The 26,799-nt window shown below is 48.0% G+C and overlaps 1 protein-coding gene across 3 annotated transcripts in view; it reads right to left on the reverse strand.

Moving 5' to 3' along the window:
* The window catches only part of COL5A1 (collagen type V alpha 1 chain), a 221,930-nt gene that overhangs the window by 94,356 nt on the left and 100,775 nt on the right, over positions 1 to 26,799 (reverse strand). For all 3 annotated transcript variants that reach the window (XR_015871843.1, XM_088453033.1, XM_088453032.1), the window contains exons 10-25: positions 20,109 to 20,150; positions 19,678 to 19,740; positions 14,581 to 14,655; positions 11,038 to 11,130; positions 10,266 to 10,322; positions 9,851 to 9,904; positions 9,455 to 9,508; positions 9,069 to 9,122; positions 8,920 to 8,973; positions 8,777 to 8,830; positions 8,287 to 8,331; positions 6,517 to 6,570; positions 3,136 to 3,180; positions 2,991 to 3,044; positions 970 to 1,014; positions 201 to 254 (exon numbers count right to left, since the gene is read on the reverse strand). Coding sequence is in view for 2 of the 3 variants with exons in the window: in XM_088453033.1 (XP_088309159.1) it covers positions 201 to 254; positions 970 to 1,014; positions 2,991 to 3,044; positions 3,136 to 3,180; positions 6,517 to 6,570; positions 8,287 to 8,331; positions 8,777 to 8,830; positions 8,920 to 8,973; positions 9,069 to 9,122; positions 9,455 to 9,508; positions 9,851 to 9,904; positions 10,266 to 10,322; positions 11,038 to 11,130; positions 14,581 to 14,655; positions 19,678 to 19,740; positions 20,109 to 20,150 (897 nt within the window). In the remaining variant the exon portion in view is untranslated. The remainder of the gene's footprint in view (positions 1 to 200; positions 255 to 969; positions 1,015 to 2,990; positions 3,045 to 3,135; positions 3,181 to 6,516; positions 6,571 to 8,286; positions 8,332 to 8,776; positions 8,831 to 8,919; positions 8,974 to 9,068; positions 9,123 to 9,454; positions 9,509 to 9,850; positions 9,905 to 10,265; positions 10,323 to 11,037; positions 11,131 to 14,580; positions 14,656 to 19,677; positions 19,741 to 20,108; positions 20,151 to 26,799) is intronic.

The following is a 26,799-nucleotide window of genomic DNA, read 5'->3' on the forward strand; positions in this document are numbered from 1 at the left end:
ATACTTTATAGCTGCTAAAATAGGCGAATAAACAGTATCTTATGTTCCAATGAGATGTCTATTGTCAGCTGCATAGTACCCAGTCCGTCGTCTGCGCAGGCACTATGGCTGCTAGCGTTCCGCCTCCTTATAATGACGTACAGGCGCAAATGCGTGCATGACGGAATAGCCGTAGGTCAGTGATCAGTGAGGATACTCACGGGTGGGCCGTCGGCTCCGGGCATTCCAGGAAGTCCAGATTTCCCTAAGGGTCCCTGAAAATGACACAAAATAAATTCAGAAGTTCACGGGTTGGGTCTCATGTGCCCCAGATAGGGGACCAGATCCCTGGCACTACCCTGTATCTATCTATCGCAGTGGCTGTGGTAGGGTTAGTAAGTGGGGACACAGAAGTGTTGGCGAGACGTCATTGTGTCAGGTTACAGTACGCACATGGCAAAATGGGGACCTGGATCATGCATCTCGTGTCCGTAGAGCGCCACGGACACAGGACAACTCCACGAAATGCTCAGGTTACAGATCACATCTATATAATGCGGCGTCATGATCACAGGGGTCTGATGGCAAGCGCCATAACTCAGGGTGGGCTTCCCCGCCACTCAGGGTCTTTCTCTCCCCCCCTCCCCTGGCCAGGCGGTGGAGAAGTAAGATGCTCACGATTATATACCACGTCTTCGGAGCGATCCAGGCCAAGAACATCCCGTTTACATTACACGTTACGTGATTTAGTGCGAGGTTAATGGAAACATGAAATCCGGGCCACGTTCCCCAGCTCCAGTTGTATGGGCTCAATGTAAACAGTGTCATTCCTAATTGGTGGGGGCGCCAGTAACCCAAACACATCTTAGTAGCTCCCCCCCGATAACAGAGTGGAGGGAGGGTGGGTTGTGTCCACGTCTCCCTCGCAAACGCAGATGGAGCAGATGTTAGTGTAGGAAGTGTCCAGCCAGCTGGGACGTGTTACGTTACCTTTTCTCCTGGTGGTCCGATTGCTCCCTGAGGACCTGGAAGACCCTACGGAAATACAAAGGATGTTATAAATTCATAAAGGGCATAACAGAACCCAATGCTGACAGCAATGATACTCTGTGCATGGATTTATATGTGGCACCCTGGGGAGAGGTGAACGGATGGAGGGGAGGTGTATGCAGACCCTCAGAGTCACACAGACAGCAGCCGGACAATACATTAGAGAAGTGACACATACACGTGGCTGCAGGTCCCCGGGACTGTGTGACTGGCAGAACAGTACATGTGTCCGTAGGATACTTCCAGTCGCTGACTAAACCTGAGTGTTGTATACTGATCCCACCTACTGGTCGTGAAAGGAACTACCTCACATGAAGAAACCAAATCATAAGCATATGGACAAAAGGCAGGCAGTGCCGCACCAAAGGTTGTGGAACTACAAGTCCGAAAATGCCCAGTCAGCAATGGAAGATGGCAGCACATAAATACATAGTACGTAAAAATAAGTACTGGCTATGGGCAGTGTATACCGATGTCATATTACAGTACGGTAAATACAGAAGAGCATAGGATGTGATTATAAGTGTTATAATCTCATAATAGAACTGTTCAGCCATAGGGGGTCTATGTACTAAGCCTAGGAGATAGATAAAGTACCAACCATTCAGCTGCTGTCACTTTACAGGCTGTGTTTGAAAAATGACAGGAGCTGATTGGTTTGTACTTTATTTCCAAAGGTTTAGTACATAGACCCCATAGTCTGGTTATTGCTACAGGTACCGATCGTCGTGCCCTGATGGCAATAAGACCTTGTAATGATCCTGTAAATATAATCGCATCGATTTTTTACCCCTATTAAAATTCAGACGATAGAAAAGGTCACCGGGGGTCCACGCGTCAGGATGTGCAGCCCTGAGGGAATCTAATGCTCGTACATCACCATCTGGGCACGCCGTAAATCAAATGAGTGGTCGGTACTGACAAGGTCATACTAATCATATAACTAATGGCAGGACTACAGGAATCAGACATTTTACAATAAAAATAAATCTACATATTAAAGGGAAAGTAACACAAAAATGCTAAATAAACTTTCTGCGCTTTATTGCACGGCGGAAATAAAGATATTATTGCACAGCGAGCGTCTATCGCCCTGCTAAGCTCACTGTCTAATATCCCTTTTCCACCAAAAACCCCAGGTCCAACCCAGGACATTAAACATGGCTTCAACCATGTTTAACCATTTACACTATGGATGCCATAAAAATGGCCTATTACAGGCTCACATAGATAAGGTCATAAAAGGGTGGTGAGTACCACTCACTGCAGCTCCAATCAGCTTCTTTCCCAGTGGCCCGGTCGCACCGTTTATACCGCAGCATTACCTGAGTCATTCCGGTGTCCAACCCTGGACACTACCTGGGTTGGATTCCTGGGTCATTCGACCCAGGTTTTTTTTTGGGGGGGGGACCCTTTTCCACTGAGCCACGACCCGGGTTGACCAGGTTATAGCGGCAGTGGAAAAGGGGTATAGCTGTCCTGGGAGGCTACTGATATTTGACCATCAATTGAAGCGGACAGCCTAGTCAGTAGCCCCCTCCCACATTGGGGGTTTCCTGACACCCCTCTCAGTGGGACAGGACAGTAGATTCAGGCTGGGGGTACAGATCCGGAACTAACTTTGCATTTAAAAACTACAAAAATCTGTGTAACCGCCTAACGCTCCGTCACTTGGCACATTGTTCAGTTGTGTTTCAGGTCCTTTCAGTTGGGCTTAATTAGTTTAAACAGAAAATTACATTTGTGAAAAATCCAGAGAATTGTTTCCTCGCTGCGTTTAATATGTTGAGAGCAGAGATATTACACAGACATCACCGCACTAATGGGGAGAAGACAACCTAAGGCCTCCGTTACATACAGCACGATCAGCAGCTGGATATGGGGTGTTATAATTGGGGAAGCCACAGACACTTCTTCTATGGGACAACCTAGAGCTGAACCTGTGGAGGATGGAGTCTCACCTGTGCGCCTGGGTTTCCCTGCTGTCCTGGAGGTCCTGGCTCACCTTGAGGTCCCTGAAAGAAGTCAGCGCAAAGGTCACTATGAAGGACATTTAATCCCGTATCTGACCAGCTCCTGAGTGACATGGACCATTCAAACACTTACCACATTACCCTTGGGTCCGACCTGGCCGTCCATTCCAGGAACACCCTGGAAAAAGCAGAATAAAGGGCTTAGCTAGATTATTCCATCAAGGCAACAAGTAAGCACAATACCAGAAAATGAAGGTCCAAAAAATTATTCCAATGTATGTTTTTTTTATTTTATTTTTTTAATACATTCTTTATTTTCAAAAACATGATTTCTACAATATACAATAATTCAATTAGCAATTGATTCACCCCACTACAGTATGTCATCTGTCCTCCCATCCACTCTGACCCACCACGTGCTGCCTCTGTTCCCCCCACTACAGTATGTCATCTGTTCTCTCATCCACTCTGACCCATCACCTGCTGCCTCTATTCCCCCCACTACAGTATGTCATCTGTCCTCCCATCCACTCTGACCCACCACGTGCTGCCTCTATTCACCCCACTACAGTATGTCATCTGTCCTCTCATCCACTCTGACCCACCACCTGCTGCCTCTATTCACCCCACTACAGTATGTCATCTGTCCTCTCATCCACTCTGACCCACCACCTGCTGCCTCTATTCCCCCCACTACAGTATGTCATCTGTCCTCCCATCCACTCTCACCCATCACCAGCTGCCTCTATTCCCCCCACTACAGTATGTCATCTGTCCTCACATCCACTCTGACCCATCACCAGCTGCCTCTATTCACCCCACTACAGTATGTAATCTGTCCTCCCATCCACTCTCACCCACCACCTGCTGCCTCTATTCACCCCACTACAGTATGTCATCTGTCCTCTCATCCACTCTGACCCATCACCTGCTGCCTCTATTCACCCCACTACAGTATGTCATCTGTCCTCTCATCCACTCTGACCCATCACCAGCTGCCTCTATTCACCCCACTACAGTATGTTATCTGTCCTCCCATCCACTCTCACCCACCACCTGCTGCCTCTATTCACCCCACTACAGTATGTAATCTGTCCTCTCATCCACTCTGACCCATCACCTGCTGCCTCTATTCACCCCACTACAGTATGTAATCTGTCCTCCCATCCACTCTGACCCATCACCTGCTGCCTCTATTCACCCCACTACAGTATGTCATCTGTCCTCCCATCCACTCTGACCCATCACCTGCTGCCTCTATTGCCCCCACTACAGTATGTCATCTGTCCTCCCATCCACTCTCACCCATCACCTGCTGCCTCTATTCCCCCACTACAGTATGTCATCTGTCCTCCCATCCACTCTGACCCATCACCTGCTGCCTCTATTCCCCCCACTACAGTATGTCATCTGTCCTCCCATCCACTCTGACCCATCACCTGCTGCCTCTATTCCCCCCACTACAGTATGTCATCTGTCCTCCCATCCACTCTGATGGGTCAGAGTGGATGGGTCCTCCCATCCACTCTGACCCACCACCTGCTGCCTCTATTCCCCCCACTACAGTATGTCATCTGTCCTCCCATCCACTCTGACCCACCACCTGCTGTCTCTATTCCCCCCACTACAGTATGTCATCTGTCCTCCCATCCACTCTGACCCATCACCTGCTGCCTCTATTCCCCCCACTACAGTATGTCATCTGTCCTCCCATCCACTCTGACCCACCACCTGCTGTCTCTATTCCCCCCACTACAGTATGTCATCTGTCCTCCCATCCACTCTGACCCATCACCTGCTGCCTCTATTCACCCCACTACAGTATGTCATCTGTCCTCTCATCCACTCTGACCCACCACCTGCTGCCTCTATTCACCCCACTACAGTATGTCATCTGTCCTCTCATCCACTCTGACCCATCACCTGCTGCCTCTATTCCCCCCACTACAGTATGTCATCCGTCCTCTCATCCACTCTGACCCACCACCTGCTGTCTCTATTCCCCCCACTACAGTATGTCATCTGTCCTCTCATTCACTCTGACCCATCACCTGCTGCCTCTATTCCCCCCACTACAGTATGTAATCTGTCCTCCCATCCACTCTCACCCACCATCTGCTGCCTCTATTCACCCCACTACAGTATGTCATCTGTCCTCCCATCCACCCTGACCCATCACCTGCTGCCTCTATTCCCCCCACTACAGTATGTCATCTGTCCTCCCATCCACTCTGACCCATCACCTGCTGCCTCTATTCACCCCACTACAGTATGTCATCTGTCCTCTCATCCACTCTGACCCACCACCTGCTGCCTCTATTCCCCCCACTACAGTATGTAATCTGTCCTCCCATCCACTCTCACCCACCATCTGCTGCCTCTATTCACCCCACTACAGTATGTCATCTGTCCTCCCATCCACCCTGACCCATCACCTGCTGCCTCTATTCCCCCCACTACAGTATGTCATCTGTCCTCCCATCCACTCTGACCCATCACCTGCTGCCTCTATTCACCTCACTACAGTATGTCATCTGTCCTCTCATCCACTCTGACCCATCACCTGCTGCCTCTATTCACCCCACTACAGTATGTCATCTGTCCTCCCATCCACTCTGACCCACCACCTGCTGCCTCTATTCACCCCACTACAGTATGTCATCTGTCCTCTCATCCACTCTGACCCATCACCTGCTGCCTCTATTCACCCCACTACAGTATGTAATCTGTGCTCCCATCCACTCTCACCCACCACCTGCTGCCTCTATTCACCCCACTACAGTATGTCATCTGTCCTCCCATCCACTCTGACCCATCACCTGCTGCCTCTATTCAACTTGGCAACTACGATCCATCTTGAACTCTCCTTGTCCTCCCATCTCATTTAGCTACTTGCCCTCTCTCACTCATAAGTTCTCCCTCACTCGCCCTCCATTATCTGCCCCGGCCCAGACCTGCTGTCTAATCTTCTCCCCTCTGGAATCCGCAGTGTCCGGGTTAGAGGTAGAGCACTGAGCATGCTCGGTACTATGAGGACGCAGAGCACTAGAACAGCCGTGATCCATTACTGAAGCAGAAATTACAAACCTTACAACTCATCATACTAACAATTATGATAATACATTACCCATAACCCTATTTCTGTAATGGGCCATAAAGCGTCAGCTCAGATACGAGCCCGGTGACTGTGTTACTGTAGCAGGGGCTGGCATTCTGGACAGAAGCATCTGCTCTGTGTACAGTGGGGGATACTTGGAGCACATTACACAGTCCTAACACAGTAATGACAGATGTGTATTTGCTGGGCCCTGTTAATTGTGAATTCACACTGCAACTTATCAGCAATACTTTAATACGGCCAAGAAATGCCCATTAATTTCCCGGGTTCAGGCTCATTGAGCTTCGCCGCTGTGTGTGGATCTGGAAATGACGCGATAGACGGATTACTGCAGCAGCGTTTCCTCTGTATCACACAGCGCCTGGGCTCTCATGCATCCACCCGGGGGGTACTTACATGAGGTCCGGGAGGGCCTGGCGGTCCCTTTGGTCCAAGCAACCCACGTGGTCCCTAAAACAAAGGAAGAAAATAGGGATTACAAAGTATTAAAGACACCCTATTGATGAAATCCCAGCACAGGATGTGAATAGGTTTCTCTGTGTTCTGAATAATGCCGCAAAATTCTGTTCAGCAAAGGAGGATTCCTAGTACCTGACCCCCTCATTGGAGCTGGGCTCTGTCCTTACCCATAGGTTGGGATCATTCGGCACAATCGTTGCCCAGCTCACTTGTCCAGGTGCTGACATACAACAGTGATCGCACAAACACACACACACACACACACACACACACACAGACACACGGAGGCCACTGCACCAATAGAGTCGGATGTTGAATGCGCTTGGTAATCGGTTTGGAGACCCAACGATGCTGCGATGCCAATCGGTTTGGTTAAACTGACCAAATCAATAGTCACTCTGTTCTTGGGCAGATTCACAATATACAATGGTAAAAACGCAGTAACTCCACACAAAAGTAAAAATGTCTGGGTGGAGTTGTAGCAGATACTATAGAAAGGGAGACCACTCAGCTTGGATGCGGTGCTCACCGGGTGTGCCGATCACGCGTGTGCCGATCATAGCTCACCGCGTGTGCCGATCATTGCTCACCGGGTGTGCCAATCACGCGTGTGCCGATCATAGCTCACCGCGTGTGCCGGTCATTGCTCACCGCGTGTGCCGATCATTGCTCACCGGGCGTGCCGATCACTGCTCACCGGGCGTGCCGATCACTGCTCACCGCGTGTGCCGATCACTGCTCACCGCGTGTGCCGATCACTGCTCACCGCGTGTGCCGATCACTGCTCACCGCGTGTGCCGATCATTGCTCACCGGGTGTGCCGATCATTGCTCCCACGTGTGTCGATCATTGCTCACCAGGTGTGCCGATCATTGCTCCCACGTGTACCGATCATTGCTCACCGCGTGTGCCGATCATTGCTCACCGCGTGTGCTGATATTTCCTCACACTCCTTTACTCTCACCCCTCGGTCTCTAACAAGCAGATGGAGTGAGTGTCAATGCCCCTTCCCCATAAATATGTCCAACACATCAGCTTAGGGTGGAGTGTTATATACATCAGAGACCCAGGCACACAGCACACCAAGGTCACTATTGCTATCACTGTCTATAGTAAAATAAATATTTTCATTTTGGGATAGTGCCAGTTTTGCTCTTGTTTGAAGATAAAATAGAAAAGTTATGGGGACGAGTCCCTGAAGGTGCTAGGATTCCCCCAACTTGGAATATCTGCGGTCACACCCAATAGCTACCGTCCGACACAAATACGCAACGTCGGGGGGAACCTTACGCCTTTAGCGCAATGCTGAAATAAAGGAGGAAGCAGGGACGTACCCCTAGTACGGGGAAGGGGGGATGGCAGCTCTATGGCCAGGGTAGTGCTGGGAGAAATACTGGGGTCTCCTAACAGTCCCCTCATGTAGCACTTGTTACATCTGTAATAATTATTTATAGTCGCTGCGGAGAGTCCGGATAAGATGTGAGGCTGCGATCTGTGAGTGCTAATATACACAGGCGTGTCTTATCTGTGTAACTATAACACACATGGGACACGGTATGGATAACATATATATTCATATTGGCGAGTTTTATTCTATGACCTGTGGGTGCTCAGAACTGGAAGGACCAATTAATGGTGCATTACACGCAGGGATTCTCTATAGATATAAATAAGCGAGGTGATTATAAGGAGATATAAAATACTTACAGGTTCGCCTGGCAATCCCCGGGGTCCTACATCTCCGTCATCACCCTACAGAAAGCAGAGAGACGTTATATCCAGCTCATTCTCTCTGTAATACATCCCGTTACCCGTCACTCATAGTCACCCCCAGCGCGGCCCACGGCACCCCTCTCGCTAAATCAAAGTTACACGTGTTATATCCATTTCTCACCATTGGATGGTACATAGGGGCCCTTACATACGTTTGCTAAGGGGCCTTCAGATACCTAGTTACGCCCAATTCATTCTAACAATTACTATAAGATATCTGTATAATATCTCTACGGCAACCGCTCAGCAATGTACATTTCACAAACTCTTGAGCTGGATTAAATCTGACCAGAGATCTCCGGAGCGTTGCGCTATATACGAGGCCGCTGAGCGAATCACATCGCACCCACCGGATGTTTGCTGGGTGGTTATATAGCCTATTCGCAGCTCAGAGGCTGTACGATACGGGAGCCGGTCTACATACCCTCTCCCCGTCCTCTCCTGGTGGGCCTGGAGGCCCGTGGGGACCGGATTCACCCTATGAATAATCAGTAGAAGACATTAATCAGCACATGCTCATGTAGCCAAGCACCAGAGAATTAAAAGCAGGACAGAAAATGCACCTACCCGATGTCCCTTCTCTCCAGGTAAACCGGCTAAGCCATCAAATCCTCGGTCACCCTATAGAGGAGGCCAATATAAAGTTATTACAGGTTTCCCAGCAATGACTAATACGCACCTGACGGGCAGAGAGAACAGAATACGGCGTGTCCTACCTTGGTCCCAGTCTGTCCTGGCATTCCCCGAGCGCCATCGCTCCCTGCCCGACCCTGGGGGGTGAAAGGTGACAGACACAAAAGAGTCAGTGACGCTTTCCTGATGATCCGCTCTGATTGGTGGAGGGAAGAGATGTCACAATATAGGCTGCAATGCAATCTATCGCCTCTAGGGCCACCGATGACTATTTATATTATTAATGTTATATCTGCGGATCTTCCATCTACTGTAACAGCTCCGCCTCACCTTCTGTACTGCAGGTTCTTTATAGGACAGTTAATTCAAAACAAATACAAGTTGTAAAACAGGCTTGTATTTTGGCTGGAAGGGCATGCATGTACTTGTAGTTCCTCCTAAGCTTGCTTCGTACGAACTGCAGACTTACCCTTCGTCCTGGCTTTCCGGTAGGGCCTGGGGAACCTTGTGAACCACGTGGACCCTATAAAATAACAAATATAATGTCACAATGAGATGTGACATGACATTACAGGTCACATGACCATACAGCGTTTCCGATGGCCAATGTGACACAAATAATGGGTTATGACAACCTCAGGAGACTGCTGGATACTAATTAGAATTGTAGATACTACAGAGGTTTAAAGGATATTATGCATTATATATGATCTGTGCTATTATACAAGCCAAAATCAATTACTGGAATCCATAGAGGAGTTGATACATAAAGGAAACAGGTGTACGGGGAATTCTGATCCCAAATTATTATCCAGTAAAGGACAGTAGGTACGGACGTTTGTGCAGAAATGGTAAGTTTCCTCACCTGTGGTCCTAAATCTCCTGACTCCCCCTTTAACCCGGAAGGACCTGACGATCCCTGCAATGAAAACAAGCTCAGCAACAACATGGCGTAACCAGCGAGATACAACATCACATGACCAGCAAGATATAACATCACATGACCAGCAAGATACAACATCACATGACCAGCAAGATACAACATCACATGACCAGCATGATACAACATCACATAACCAGCAAGATACAACAGCACATGACCAGCAAGATACAACAGCACATGACCAGCAAGATACAACACCACATGACCAGCAAGATCCAACATCACATGACCAGCCAGATCCAACACCACGTGACCAGCAAGATCCAACACCACATGACCAGCCAGATCCAACACCACGTGACAAGTGAGCTACATCACATGACCGCCATTAACTTACCATTGGGCCGGGTCTTCCAGTGAGTCCCATTGGACCTGAAGGTCCCCTCAATGCCAGCTGGAAGCAGGAAGACACCAGATATGAGAATCCTGACTTACATAGGAACACAGAACGTAGACAGCAGATGGAAACCATTTGTCCGACCTGTGCTGCCAATTCCATTCCTGTTTTATCCTCAGGACAGATCCGTGTTTATCCCAAGGATGTTTACCCTCCATCACTGATGTTTTATAACTACATCTGCTGGAAGTTAGTCCCATCCATCTACTGTACTTACAGTGACCCCCCCGCCCCACGCTAAGGAATTTATTTTATTCTGGAAGGAAGCTCCATAGTAACCTCTGCATATTCCCGTCTATCTGGCTTTCCTGCTGCGGTGCCTGCGTTAGGTTAATTGGGTATTTCACGGCAAGCTTTAGGCTTAGAATGCTGCTATACTATGTACCGTTCACCTCACGGCTTCTGTGTTCTCTATAACCTTGCGGAGGTGCTCATGTACATAACCAGAAGACTGGGCACACATGGGATAAATCCCATTTATAGGCATCTAAACGTTGTTCAATTACCTATTAGGCTGACATACTGACATCAGAGAACCGTGATAAAATGTAGCTAAATGTAACTCATGAATTGGACCCAGCTCATCTCACTTGCTACAACGTTATATTGCTCTGTACTGCTCACTGTGAACCAATTACTCCCATGTACTAACAATGTATATTCCCATCACTGTCAGCACATCACAGGTTACCCCCCGAAGACGCTGACTTACTCTGGCCTGTTGCAGAATTGCCTGAGCCTGGGACTCTTGTGCAGAAAGTTGGGGCCCTTTGGATGAAGCATCAGATCCTCCAGAGAAGCGGAACTGCAGGGAGGGAACAGAGCGCGCGTTAGTATTGGTCTATGTGGCCAGAGATGGATGCATCACATGACAGGAAGTGGGAAAACCAGACTGGTCGCACACACATTCAGTTCTACAGGACAGAGAAGAAGTGGGACAACCAGATTGATCGCACACATGTTCAGTTCTCCAGGACTGAGAGGAAGTGGGACAACCAGACTGATCTCACACATGTTCAGTTCTCCAGGGCTGAGAATAAGTGGGACAACCAGACTGATCTTATACACATTCAGTTCTTCAGGACTGAGAGGAAGTGGGACAACCAGACTGGTCGCACACACGTTCAGTTCTACAGGACTGAGAGGAAGTGGGACAACCAGATTGATCGCACACATGTTCAGTTCTCCAGGACTGAGAGGAAGTGGGACAACCAGACTGATCTTACACATGTTCAGTTCTCCAGGACTGAGAGGAAGTGGGACAACCAGACTGATCTCACACACGTTCCGTTCTCCAGGACTGAGAGGAAGTGGGACAACCAGACTGATCTCACACACGTTCATTTCTCCAGGACTGAGAGGAAGTGGGACTACCAGACTGATCTCACACACGTTCAGTTCTCCAGGACTGAGAGGAAGTGGGACAACCAGACTGATCTCACACACGTTCCGTTCTCCAGGACTGAGAGGAAGTGGGACAACCAGACTGATCTCACACACGTTCAGTTCTCCAGGACTGAGAGGAATTGGGACAACCAGACTGATCTCACACACATTCAGTTCTCCAGGACTGAGAGGAAGTGAGACAACCAGGCTGATCATGCACACGTTCAGTTCTCCAGGACTGAGAGGAAGTTGGACAACCAGACTGATCGCACACACATTCAGTTCTCCAGGACTGAGAGGAAGTTGGACAACCAGACTGATCGCACACACATTCAGTTCTCCAGGACTGAGAGGAAGTGGGACAACCAGACTGATCTCACACACGTTCAGTTCTCCAGGACTGAGAGGAAGTTGGACAACCAGACTGATCTCACACACGTTCAGTTCTCCAGGACTGAGAGGAAGTGGGACAATCAGACTGATATCAGACAGCAGGTGACCCTGATGCATTCCGGCATTCCCTCGCAAAATATGGACAAGACAATATTTATCCAAATTCATCCAGATGAGTTAGCAACTAATAAATTAGAGGATCGCTGACCTGACAATCAGAGAGGTCTTACTGTAAAATCTTACAACATTTTACAGGTAAATTTGGTATCTGTATAATACATAGGGGCATATTTAACAATTATTGGGTGTCAGACCCGATAAATGAAATTTCTTACTGCGGCTAATCGTACCAGAATGTGTGAACATTCACATACAGGGACGGGGAATCCATCCTTTGCGACGTGCTCGCAGTGAAGTGACCTCATCAGCGGCCTTTTCACTCCTCTGTCGGGACTGATCGCAAACTCTCAGTGTTCTTCCCAGAGCTCGGCAGTATATAGTATAATCCTAGGCCTGGCACCACACACCCAGCAACATACGGCTCTATCTGCATTTTATTCTACGCAGTAAAAACACCATTTTGTTGACTACAAACTAACAGATGAGACATTTTTATTTCCTCCCCCCTCCCTTGTGCTGCCTTCCTGCGGAATAAAATCTGCTCTCTCTCTTATAATGGCTCTTAGATTTATTCCTGCTTAAAAGGCCCTATCAAGACTACATGAAATTGCTGCGTATTGAATAATATATAAATCACGTGTATATCACCAGAAATGCTGCAGCAAGAGGGCAACGTGCCACCGACAAAGCGCCTAATGAGGACGCATTTAACCTGTATTATCCCAGATTGTACAGCGCTCCCTCTAGTGCAGGGGTGGGGAACCCCAGGCCCTGGGGCCGTATAAGGCCCCCGGAATCATTTTGTCTGGCCCTCTAAGCTTTTTCTGCTAGCCTCATCTGGCCTAGAATGTCACCCTATGGCCAGAATCTACGCAGCAGTGCTGCCAGGAGCCTCCTTAGGATGCTTCAGACGGTCACTCCGCTGCCCTTACAGCTCCCCGGAGCATCCTCAGGATGCTCCAGGCATTGCTGTAATCACTGGTGATTGTGGCCCCGCCCCGTGTGACATCATGAGCCTGAGAAAGGCATTAAGAATCCACAAACATATTTTTACTGACAAGATTTATGCTAAAAATTACTGACGGCTAGCTTTATTTCTGAACCCATTTTTCATTTGCTGTATAAACCTTTGTGGTGAATGATGAATGACATACTACCCACTGCGTCTACTTATTAATATTTCTCCACTGTTCCCGTGGGAGCGAATTCTTTCTGCACCTTTCTCTATAACTGCTCCTGACCTCTGGGACTCTTTGCCTTTACCAATGCACCAAAATCTGCCCCTTCCATACTCTGCACCTCTCACCTGTGGCTGCACTTACCTGTTACTAATAGGTGGTGTGACACTGGTGTGTATTAGTCGTAGGGACAGGGAGGGCTCACTTTTTACTAACCTTCATTCTATTCTTACTGATGGGCGAAACTTTGGCTTCTTTACCGTCAGTAAATTATTGATGGTTTCCAATCCTGTCCGGGAATGGGGCTTATTCTAATGCCTCCCACCTGGGATGTCATCGGCATCCCGGCGATTGGCGTGCTGGTGCTCAGAATACCGGCACCGGAATCTAAATAGCAATCGGAATCCCAGCGACAGAATCCCTACAGCAGTCGAAATCCCGGTGTCAGAATCCTGAACGCCGGCATGCTGACGGTAAGTATTAGGGTTAGGGGAAGGTTAGGGTTAGTGGTTACGCACTAGGGGAGGGTTAGGGTAGGGATTCTGGCGGCCGAACAAATCGATTGACTTTTGCTGAAACGAACAGAATGGACGATGACCAATCACATTCTGCCGATACCCCGACTCGTACGAGCCTGATGTAGTAACAAGCACTACAGCTGCTCGGCGACATAATGTTACCTATCGCTGTCTAGATCCGATTTATAAAGTAACGCCATGAAACGTCGCTGTGGATCTGGCAGGTGGCAGAGATCTATGAAGCAAGTTCCGGGATTATTCTCATCGTACCAGTAATAACGGTTACTAATGGGACACTTGCAGCCGATCTATAGCAATGGGGTGATTTTTATTTTTGTTTGCGATTATTAAACGATTCTTCTGCCAATGATTCTGATTCTGTTTAACACACAGAATAAATAAATGGGGACTGTAACGTGGTAAACAGGATACAACGAAGCAAACGAGCGGCCTGTGATATATAATTCAGCCGCAGCTGTCCACACGTAAACGCAATGAATTGTTATGGCTGCAAAGTGGCCGGTGGTCAGAGCCCAGCTATACTCAGAGTGGCGTACAGACTGCGCAGCCACAAATTGAAGCCACGATTGCTCCGGATTACAGGCTCAGTACAGGGGAGACTGGTCGTTTATGGAGACTGTAACACGCAAGTCTACTTACGGGTAACATGAGCATGGTGCCTGGTGGTCCTGGTAACCCGTCAGCTCCTGGAAGTCCTGCTCGTCCGGGTAGTCCCTGGTGAGTGAGAAGAAACCAGTAGTAGAATTATACATTATACTGTTATCTAAATACAGGATGTAAACTACCAGGGCCGAATCTATACGTTCCATAGCATAGAAGTCGCGTTATCTTTCCAAAATGTGATCTAATACAACCTCCCTCACATACTATGCCACCTTATAAATCCAATAGGACTATTGTTTTCTGCGGTAAGATAAAAGGAAGGGACATATAATGTGAATTTCGGGATAATATAACCACAACGTAAATTAAATAAGTATTATCAACTTTTAGCGGTCAGTGTGCAGACAGCCAATCAGAAGTGACAAGGTACTGCAGCTGGTGACATCATCACCGCGTATCTTTACGCCAAGCTTCGGTACACACAAGAGAGATGTCCCCTAAGAAGTTTATCTTGTCCAAGTCTCAGGGGGCTTCCTACCCGGACATGTAAATGCTATTACTGTGATCAGCTAACACTCGCCCGTCTCGCTTCGCCTCTCCAGGCACAGGGGGCCGTAAAGGCTAAGATACGCCCAAATATATGTTCCCCGTGATCTTCGGGACAATCCTGGAAAGCGCTGTCTCTTTTTACAGTAACAGCCATTGGTTTCACATTCAGCGGCAGCGCAGGAACACATTATCACATAACTCCATTACAGCGTATTAGATGCTAAACAGCTTTATAGACTATAATGGGCTCCCAGCGCAGTCCCACTTTATCTCAGTGAAACGATAATGGAACTAAAGGGAACATTGGCATTAACATGAGATAATGCAGCGCTACGCGCCAATCTGTTTATCAGCCTCAGACTCGCTTTGAAGATCGACCTGACAAGAGCTGGAATTGCAGCAGATTTGGAGACCGGTTTATCGGCATTATAGCTGCAGTCACACAGACAGACAGACAGCGACTTTAGCGTCTTTGTAACGTGAAGCGCACAGTCATTTTTCCAGGGTTTCCTCCTATCACCCCCATCTCAGTATTGCTCTGTGGTGGTCTATTTATACATCTGCCACCAGAATAAAAAGCGTCTCTCGGCCCCTTCCCCAGCAGAGATCTCAGAGTCAGAGCCAGTCAGTCAGGATACTCCTCAGTGGTCATGTGACGGCAGAGGAAGGAAAGGTTGGGGGGAGGGGGGTTGTGGTGTGAGAAAAGGGGTACTCCAAATCCTCTTTGCTCCCTACACATCACATAATATTTTTGATTGTCATTGCGGCTTTAAGACCATTGATAAAATACTCGTACCCGCTCGGGGTGGAAGGGCGAAGATATATCTTTATATTTCTGTTATGGCCGACACATTAACTGTGGCTTCAAATTAACAAAGTGTCTTTTATATGATTAGTATAGTAATATAGATGAGCCCACATACAGCGACCCTCAGATCACGCCAAACAGCCCCATATTTTGCGAGAAAGCCACACATTTATGTACCGAAAATAGGGGGAATTCAATTAGTTGTGGCTAATTGCTTCATGGGGGAGGGTAATTTAGTTGTCCCTATTAGCCGACCCTCTTGTGGATTTTTTCAGAGGCAGGTGAAACCAAATTCCTGGTCATTGCCCTTTTTTCGCATCCGCGATCGTGAAAACACATGGATCCGTTCATTTATCCCAGATCCTATGTATTTTCGCCAAAAAAATTGGTGTTTTTTTTGTCTACTAAGGGCCTGATTCAGACCGCTCGCAAGCGCACCAATTAGAAAGTATGATAATAAGTGTTTTCTCATCTCAGAATATCCCACCGGTATAATGGGACTCGCCATAGTGCGCAGTACTGGTGCTCCCCACTCACTGTGCACTAATACCATTGCCTTTATAGATTTGGTTAATGGATTGGGACATCTGTGAGAAATAAAGTTCTATATTCTCCTGAATGGTTTTTGCATTCGGTACATTTACCTAAATGCCCCTACTTTTAGGTGATAGGGACAGTCCCAATTTTCATTGGTCAAAAGGGACGTGTATTATCCTGATACATACGTTATTCTGGCATCCAGAATGTCGGCGTAGAGTATTTAGACTTCATAATTTCAACATGCACCGTGTCAGCAGAGCAGGTGTCGACTTGCAACACGTAGACACTGACATATTGTCGCCATGTAGACACCTAACCATAATGTTGGCACTTTCACTATGTCGACATTTTATCTGTTGACATTTTGTCCATGTGGACACTTTCCAGATGCCATCATTTAAACATGACAACAGAATGACCTCCGACATTCTGGTGTCGACACTATGATTGTCAACATAATGAATGCATACCGTATTATGGGTCGGTAGCTTGGTAACTGCTACAGGAGATGTGGTATGTGGATAAGGGTCCTGCACAGCATGGCGGTCCCCACTAAGTGTAGCGGCCGCTGCAGTTTTATTCTATATATTCATGTTAAAGAACTTTAGCTGAGCCAGTCAACATGAGGTTCTACTTATAAACGGCAGCAGAATTCTGACCCTTTACATCTGCCTCTCACATGAACTTCTCTAATGTATGCAAAATCCAAAAATACTTCAGTGATTTCATCACTATCTGTTACAGCCTACAGAAACAATGCCTTTATAGTAAGACGATCTTACATCGCTTCTCAATAATTACAGGGGGGGGTAATGTAACTCCTGGTGTATAATATAACGGAATTAGAAGTCACCGTAAAGCTCCATGCCAGCGCAAGGTCACGCGGGCTTACTGGGGACGGAACTCCCCACACCCAGCTATTGTGGGGCAATGTGATACAATGTTACAGGTTTCTGTGATGTAGCAACTGAACAGTAATCACCATTAAGAATGACTGCATTACTGAGTCTCGGCCACTAGATGGCAGTATGGAAATCTCTGGCACGTTACACTATAGAGTAGTCACAGCTGGTTAAAATTAAAGTCCAAATTGTCAGGCTGTTCCTCTAGATTAGGGGTGGGCAATAAGCAGCCCCTTAGCTGTTGTAGAACTACACATGTCAGTATGCCCTGTCACAATTTTGCTATCTGGCCTTGCTAAAACTGTTGCAAGGCATGCTGGGATGTTTAGTTCAACAAGAGCTGGAGGGTCGCTTATCGTCCACCCCTGCTCTAGATCACAACAATCAGCCTGATCTGAATATGTATTTCAGGCCCTTTTATATCTAGGACGCTTTGGGAATGTATTCTGGATTTTGGAAAGGGCATCTGATCAGTTAAAGGGACACGAGGATATTCATGAGTATCGGTGACGCGGCCAGAAAGTATCAGTCCGGGCAGGAGGAGGTTAATTGGAGGGATTCCTAGTCCCATCTCCAGCTCTCCCACCCCCAGGCTCCTTGGCTTGGCTCCCACGGTGTACAGGGCTGAACAGCAGTATACGCCCTGCGAGCAGTTCTTATACCTAATGAGAATCATATGCCCCAGCAGTAGCGTATGATGTCATTTCTCTATGCCGCTGAAAAGTCTCCCCGCATGGCCGCCATTTGTCCCTGGAGAGTGGTTACAGTGCCTGGGCGATCATGACTGACAGGTTGCCTTCCTGCCCCTCAGACAGAGCGTTACGTTTCATCGCCTACGTCAGATGCCGTCACACCGTGTGGACACGCTCCCCTGCAATGAGTGGGCAGCTAAACCTAACAGCGATTACAGGTCCTGATGAACCTTGGACGTGGCGGAGACATCGGCCCAGCTCACTGCCCGCTTATGCCAGAGGCACCAGCTGTCACAACTCAAATCATTAATACAATTGGCTGTTATTACTGGTGAAAATATAAATCACAAAAGTGTCCAAACACCGGGAAATTCACACACTCCCCCCTCTCCCCGTGTAAAGTGTCCACCACTGGCAGCTATCAGTGATCGTTATTTCAGCATATATAATTGTATGTAAAAGTACCAGATCTCTACAGGGAGGGGAGGGGGGGGGGGGCAGCCTGAGCAACGACCCTTTACTTGGTGCCTCGTGCCTCAGTGATGTCACTGGCTCCTTGTGAATTTATCATGAATATCCATTCGGCCCTCAAACCGACTGCTGCCCCGGAGTATGGGTGACTGGTACACTGTGAGGGATATGGCACAACGGGGAGGGTATGAGGTCACTCTGGTGAGAGCTTATAGATTCCGATGCGGTCTGCCAGGCGCTGGGCGCCTTACGTGGCACCACATAAATAAATACTAGCGGCTGAGTTCCTTACAATGGCTCTAGGGGTCTATGTACTAAGTCTTGCAGAGAGATAAAGTGGTCGGAGATAAAGTACCAACCAATCAGCTCCTAACTTTCATTTTTCAAACACAGCATGTAATGAGACAGTTAGGAGCTGATTGGTTGGTACTTTATATCCGTCCTCTCTCTCTCTACAAGGCTTAGTGCATAGACCCGTGTTTGGAATGATTATTACACTCAGTCGCTATTAGTCATTCTGTATCGCGCAGTACTAGATTTGCACGTATTTGCATTAGGCCTAATGAAGTCTGAATACATCGTACAGGAACCTGGAATATAAATGTGAGCTGGGAAGGACAAAGGGCTGTAATGGGAAAGATGCAGTAACGCACTATATATGCCCCGCGCACCATGATACCTGCACAATGTACAATGCTCGGCTTTCCTGCAACTTTAATTAACAGATAATTCTTCTACTGGATACAAAGGATAAACCATGTCTAGGGAATTTATTCCTCCTACAATTTATAATTACATAATATAATCCCGCGTCTATTCTGGCTAATGCGACCATCACAGCCAATGGCTGATATCTTGTTGGGGTAATACATGATAATGATGGTACTCCCAGCAAACAGGGCATCATTGTGCCATCTATAGAAGACATATGTACGGTATAGAAGTCAGTGTCCTGTGCTGGACATAATCATCATTATAGGACAGGGAGAGGGATAATGATTGGGGCAGTATCCATATTATATAACTGTATATCACATTTGTCATACAGACGTCTTAGCGATGAACGGGGCAACACAAACATATGGAGAAGGAGCTCTTGTGCCCTGGCTGTAATCACAGGGGGGCTATCAGGGCGGGGGGCTATACATATAATAAGCAGGATCTTTCTTACCCTTTCACCGGGGTCACCAGAAGGACCAGAGGGACCAGAAGTACCTGGAGGTCCGGGGTATCCCTGTAAGGTGCGAGAAAAGGAGACTGATTCAATAAAAGTTCCATAGTGGTAATTATCTGATAACAGGACAATACATGGAATTGCTGAGGGCAACTGGCATTACATTAACTCATAGCTCTGAACCTCTATAAATAGTCATTAACGAGGTTTGTATCCAGCTCAGCAAACTACTAAGCCGGTCACATGATGGTGCCTAAACAGGGATAGGCTAAACACCTGCCATGCTGCCGTCCCTGAGCAGCCACGAATTAAGATACAGGCGGGACCGGCCTTATTCATTGTGATAACCAATGAGATTTACAATATTCTGTTTAACAATCATCCGGCCTATATCAAGTAAGAGAATAAAATAAAAGTGTGAGACTTACGGCGGGTCCCTCGGGGCCGGGGGGGCCTTCGATCAGCATTCCCTGGAAAGAGACACATACTGTACATTAGAGACACATTCATACAAATCGCCCTCTGCCCACTTTATCGTGGTTTCACACAGCTTTATTGACTCCTGCTATAAACCCCAGAGAGTCAAAACTTCAGGGCCAGCGATCTGATGATGCTGATACCATAATCTGCATAATAATAAACAGTTTAGTACATCCTGCGTGCCCTGATAGGAGGGGTGATTTCCATGGGCTGCAGATCATTACCTTACTGCAATCTGCTGCAGACAGCAATGTACAGGAGCTCTCCTCCTTATTAGCTTTCGCCCAGAGTAGAGGGATGTTATGTTTCCCCTCTTCCCCATAGTAATAGACCAAACGACCCTGAGGAGTGCAGGGGGGGTGATGAAGTGCCTGGCATCCTGCCACCCTGGGAACTGAGCACGTTTGTCTGGTTCTAGTAAGAAATGGCAATCCTTTGCAAGTGGAGGGCAAATTAAAATGCAGCAGCATAGAGTTAAACAGGAGTTTGGGTCCTTGTGAGCGCAGCGCTCGGATAACAGACTGACATTAGATAAGGACATCATGTAAGTGGATAATTGTTCTGCAGCTCAGGCTGGGGCTAATGCTCGGGGAACATCTAACTCTGGATCACGGGAAGATAATGGTGCGTTTAAATAGAGTCCCCCCCCACTCCCCCTGGATCTGCCGCAGCCGTTATTTGTCCCGTCACCTTCCATTTCTCCGCGGTAGACTGACTGGTGGAATTTTATTCCGTTCTCCGACAGACGTGAGATAGGTGTATAAACTCCTATACGTCTATCATTTTTAAAAAGAATAAAACAATGTTTTCTATATGAAGGAACAGTGAATACTCAGGGATGGTCTCCGAGCAGTACAAGGCACAGCTTACAGACAGGCCGCAAACGGCTGGCATAAAAATACATTGTTATAGGCGCTAATTAAAAGAAGACATTCACAAGGGGCTGTGGGCCTGATTCAGAGCCGGATGCTATTTGCGGACGGTCGTTCTGAAAAAGGGGCCGGATATTTAAATTAAGCGCTTGCTCTTTGCGGTCCGTTGACGCCTCTATGTCTGAACGAGCGAACGAAACATGCGCTCGCTATTTTGAAAAAAACGCCCCCTGGCTGCTCGCATCATACATCATCTCCGCTATTTATTAGATTAATCGAGTACATCGAAAGGCGTCTGAACTGCTCGCTATTCTTGTGGTAGCATTTTCCTACCGCAATCATGCGAGCAGTTCAGACTAAAAGACAACCAAGTGACGTGGTTGATGACGCTGCTTTGTTAATTATGCACACCCTTAAAACGCCCGTTTTGACCGTTAGGCACGCCTGCGTTCGGATCACCACTCCCCGTTTTCAAGCACCTTCCCCTGTTACCACCCACAAACGCCTCATCCTGTCACTGAAATTAGCAGGCATTCGCTATTTTGCGAGCACACGATTTCCAACCGCACTGACTGGTTCGCGCATGTGTATTACAACCCATACGCATTCGCAGATGTGCGAACGAGTGGCCGCTTACGAGCGGCTTTGAATCAGGGCCTGTGTTCTGTGTAATTCAGCCTCCGGGCACATGGTACCCTATTATATCTCCTGATCATCTGGCTGAGTACATGGAGTAATGTATGGTAATATAATATACTCTATTTATAGGTATGGGTCAGGGGTTATACATAGGGGGTACTGTGAATTAAACTATTGCGATGAATACACACAGGGGTCTTTCCCTGTCCTCCGCCAGGTCATGTACCGGTGGTTTGCGGATAATGCGACGGATCTGCTATGTACAGAAACGCGGCTTTTGTCCTCAGCTGGTTATAAATGATTATTTTTGTGTCCTTTTATCTGCTGAGAAGAAATTCCGACGTTATAATTCCAGCAGACTTGTTCCCAAACAAGGTTTCCTCTGTGGGTGGTATGACAAACATGAGCCGGGTCCGTTGTGTGTTCCCCTCTCAGCTCCTTCATCAGCTGTTGGTGGGGGTGGATCGGGAGGGGGGGGGGCGGATTTGTCACTGGGAAAATACTCGGCCTCCTAAGAAATTCCAAACAGCTGTAATCCATTGACCGTGGTGATCCAGCGCAGCAGCGGTGGGATGTGTCACTGCACAGCGCAGCCGGTAACCAGGCACCAGCCAACCAGGAGGAAGCTCTGATCAGTCTAATGCAAACTGACATCTGATTGGCTGCAATCTGTTAATGCACATGTGTATTACCTGCGCTTTACACCTTAGTGTGCCAAAGTCATCTGAATGAGAGCAATGCTGATAACTAGACCGACATGTTCTTTTATATACTATAATATGCAATATTCCATTCATACAGTGATACAGAGTATACTGCCGCTATATAAACAAATGTTAGTACATAACGGTCCTAACACTATGCTGGATTGAAACATATACCTGAGAACAGACCCACTCACGAGCGGCTGTCCGCTCGCAAGTGGGTCGATGGTGTGCACTGAGCATGCGCACGACGGAGGGAGCTCCGTCGTGCGCATGTGCGAGACACGACGAGCGAAGGACTTTCCTTCGCTCGTTGTGTCTGATCAAAGGGGACGTGCTGTCGATGTTGATTGACAGCACGCCCCCTTTGGTGGGCGTGCCAGGGGGCGTGCCTCCCAGACGGAGGCGTTCCCAAGGGAACGCCTACCGTCAGAAGCCGGCCCACTGACATCACTAGTGATGTCAGTGGGAGTGATTTTGGCTCTGATAGAGCCAAAATCACTCCGGGCCTTGCGGTTGAGAAACTCAACCGCAGGCTCCGGCTCGCAGTGGCGATGGTCGCGATGGTCAAGACCATCGCGACCATCAACCTGCACGCTCGTATAGGCTGTGGGTGGTGACCCGACGCTCCATAATTATGGAGGTGGGCCCTGATTCAGAGCGAGCGCTCTGGTCAGAGCGTCTGGCTCTGAATCAGGGCCATAATTCACAATTTACAACCTAATTCTGAGCTTATCTTGTAGTCAGCAGCTCCGGGACAGAGCATGTGACAGGAAGGCGCCCGCTCCGCAATGCTCTGCAGCGATCCGTCTCTCGGCTTTGTCCAGCACTTTGCGCTGAGAATCGTCACTTTGGATCCAGATCGCTGTGGCGCACTGTATCTGCATATGGACCAGCTATGAGGTATAAGCGCTAGTCTAGGACTATAAATATAGATACAGATATAGTTATAAATCTATATATTATACCCTGTATTCTGCTACAAACTATTTCCCCTTTCTAGGTGCGGAGGCCTATAGTGCTGTGACATTTAACACTGCGTTATAGTCCAGGGCGGCGTCTGAGATGTGGCAAAGTGTAATAGCGTCTTATCGGTACTGTGCATGGACAGGAGATTAGGTAACACTGTAGAGTCTGTGTTCTATCGGAGACTGTGACGCGGTATTCTGCATTCTGTCAGAGACTGTGACGCGGCATACTGTGTTCTGTCAGAGACTGTGACGCGGCATTCTGTGTTCTGTCAGAGACTGATGCGACATACTGTGTTCTGTCAGAGACTGATGCGACATTCTGTGTACTGTCAGAGACTGTGACGCGGCATTCTGTGTTCTGTCAGAGACTGTGACGCGGCATTCTGTGTTCTGTCAGAGACTGATGCGACATTCTGTGTACTGTCAGAGACTGTGACGCAGCATTCTGCGTTCTGTCAGAGACTGATGCGACATACTATGTTCTGTCAGAGACTGTGACGCGGCATTCTGTGTTCTGTCAGAGACTGATGCGACATTCTGTGTTCTGTCAGAGACTGTGACGCGGCATTCTGTGTTCTGTCAGAGACTGATGCGACATTCTGTGTTCTGTCAGAGACTGTGACGCGGCATTCTGTGTACTGTCAGAGACTGATGCGACATTCTGTGTACTGTCAGAGACTGTGACGCGGCATTCTGTGTTCTGTCAGAGACTGATGCGACATTCTGTGTACTGTCAAAGACTGTGACGCAGCATTCTGCGTTCTGTCAGAGACTGATGCAACATACTATGTTCTGTCAGAGACTGTGACGCGGCATTCTGTGTTCTGTCAGAGACTGATGCAACATTCTGTGTTCTGTCAGAGACTGTGACGCGGCATTCTGTGTACTGTCAGAGACTGATGCGACATTCTGTGTTCTGTCAGAGACTGTGACGCGGCATTCTGTGTACTGTCAGAGACTGATGCGACATTCTGTGTTCTGTCAGAGACTGTGACGCGACATTCTGTGTTCTGTCAGAGACTGTGACGCGGCATTCTGTGTACTGTCAGAGACTGACGCGACATTCTGTGTACTGTCAGAGACTGATGCGACATTCTGTGTTCTGTCAGAGACTGTGACGCGGCATTCTGTGTACTGTCAGAGACTGATGCGACATTCTGTGTTCTGTCAGAGACTGTGACGCGGCATTCTGTGTACTGTCAGAGACTGATGCGACATTCTGTGTTCTGTCAGAGACTGTGACGCGGCATTCTGTGTACTGTCAGACTGATGCGACATTCTGTGTTCTGTCAGAGACTGTGACGCGGCATTCTGTGTTCTGTCAGAGACTGTGACGCGGCATTCTGTGTTCTGTCAGAGACTGATGCGACATTCTGTGTTCTGTCAGAGACTGTGACACAGCATTCTGCGTTCTGTCAGAGACTGATGCGACATACTGTGTTCTGTCAGAGACTGTGACGCGGCATTCTGTGTTCTGTCAGAGACTGTGACGCGGCATTCTGCGTTCTGTCAGAGACTGATGCGACATACTATGTTCTGTCAGAGACTGTGACGCAGCATTCTGCGTTCTGTCAGAGACTGATGCGACATTCTGTGTTCTGTCAGAGACTGTGACGCAGCATTCTGCGTTCTGTCAGAGACTGATGCGACATACTATGTTCTGTCAGAGACGGTGACGCGGCATTCTGTGTTCTGTCAGAGACTGATGTGACATTCTGCGTTCTATCAGAGTCTGTACTGCATCATTCTGCGTACTATCAGAGTGTGTGACAAGATATTCTGTGTTATATTGGACTGTGTGACGCGTCATTCTGCGCTCTAATGGAGTGTGTGACATGTCATTCTGCACTCTAATGGAGTGTGTGACGTGACATTATGCGCTCTAATGAAGTGTGTGACGTATAATTCTGCGTTCTATTAGAGTGTGTGATGTGACATTCTGCGCTCTAATGGAGTATGTGACGCGACATTCTGCGCTTTAATGGAGTATGTGACACGACATTCTGCGCTCTAATGGAGTGTGTGACGTGACAGTCTCCATTCCAGTGGGGTGTGTGACGTGTCATTCTGCGTTCTATTGGAGTGTGTGACGTGTCATTCTGCGTTCGTTTGGAGTGTGTGACATGTCATTCTGCATTTGATCAGTCTGTGACGCAACATTCTGCGTTCTGAGTCTGTGACGCAACATTCTGCGTTCTGAGTCTGTGACGCAACATTCTGCGTTCTGAGTCTGTGACGCAACATTCTGCGTTCTGAGTCTGTGACGCAACATTCTGCGTTCTGAGTCTGTGAGGCAACATTCTGCGTTCTGAGTCTGTGACGCAACATTCTGCGTTCTGAGTCTGTGACGCAACATTCTGCGTTCTGAGTCTGTGACGCAACATTCTGCGTTCTGAGTCTGTGACGCAACATTCTGCGTTCTGAGTCTGTGACGCAACATTCTGCGTAATTTTTACATCAATGGGACAAAGCTGCGAGATTGCTTCCCTGTCGGTGTAGGAGGATGTACTAGCACGTGGCGATATCAGCATCACATGTTCTTACGTCACATAGGAAGTGAAGAACATGAACAGTAGAATAAGAGGAACGATTTAGCTTGCTGAAGTCTGGATATGGTGGAAGCTTATGGTCAAGTCCTTGGTCACCGACAATGGCGAAGACTTGCCCTGGACCCTCTCCGGAAAGGTGGCATTTGCAGACTCATAGTGCAACATCGGAGGCATTGGATATTTATTCTGCTTTTTGTGTTAAATGTTTTCTTCAGGCTCTTTGGAAAAATCTAGACAGTGCAGTCAGGAGCCAAATGCTCACATTACCAGCAACAATGGGTGGGCGGGGGAGTCTGCAGTTATATTCTTTGAGTCAGTATTTATAATGTCCGAGAATGTGGTTGTCATTGGGCCTGATTCAGAGCCACTCGTAAGCGGCAGCTCGTTCGCTCCGAGCGATGTTTGCCCAACTGCGCATGCGTACGGATCGTTATACGCATGCGCGAACCAGTCAGTGCGGTTGAAATTCATGTGCTTGCAAAATAGCGAATGCCTGATAATTTGAGTGACAGGAGGAGGCGTATGTGGGTGGTAACAGGGGAAGGTGCTTGAAAACGGGGAGTGGAAATCCGATCGCAGGCGTGCTTAAAGGTCAAAACGGGCGTTTTAAGGGAGTGCTTAATTAATCCAGCAGCGTCATTGACAACGTCACTTGGTTGTTTTATAGTCAGAACTGCTCGCAAAAAACCAACCACAAGAATAGCGAGCAGTTCATACGCTGGTCGATGTACTCGATTAATCTAATAAATAGCGGACATGACGTATGGTGCGAGCGGCCAGGGGGCGTATTTTTCAAATTTACGTTCGCATGTTTTGCTCGCTCGTTCAGACTTAGAGGCGTAAACAGACCGCAAAGTGCGAACGGTTCATTTGAATAGCCGGCCCCTTTTTAGAAAACGAACGC

This window comes from Taudactylus pleione, unplaced genomic scaffold, assembly GCF_031769625.1.
Source record: "Taudactylus pleione unplaced genomic scaffold, aTauple2 ptg000566l, whole genome shotgun sequence".
Classification (NCBI taxonomy): Eukaryota; Metazoa; Chordata; class Amphibia; order Anura; family Myobatrachidae; genus Taudactylus; species Taudactylus pleione.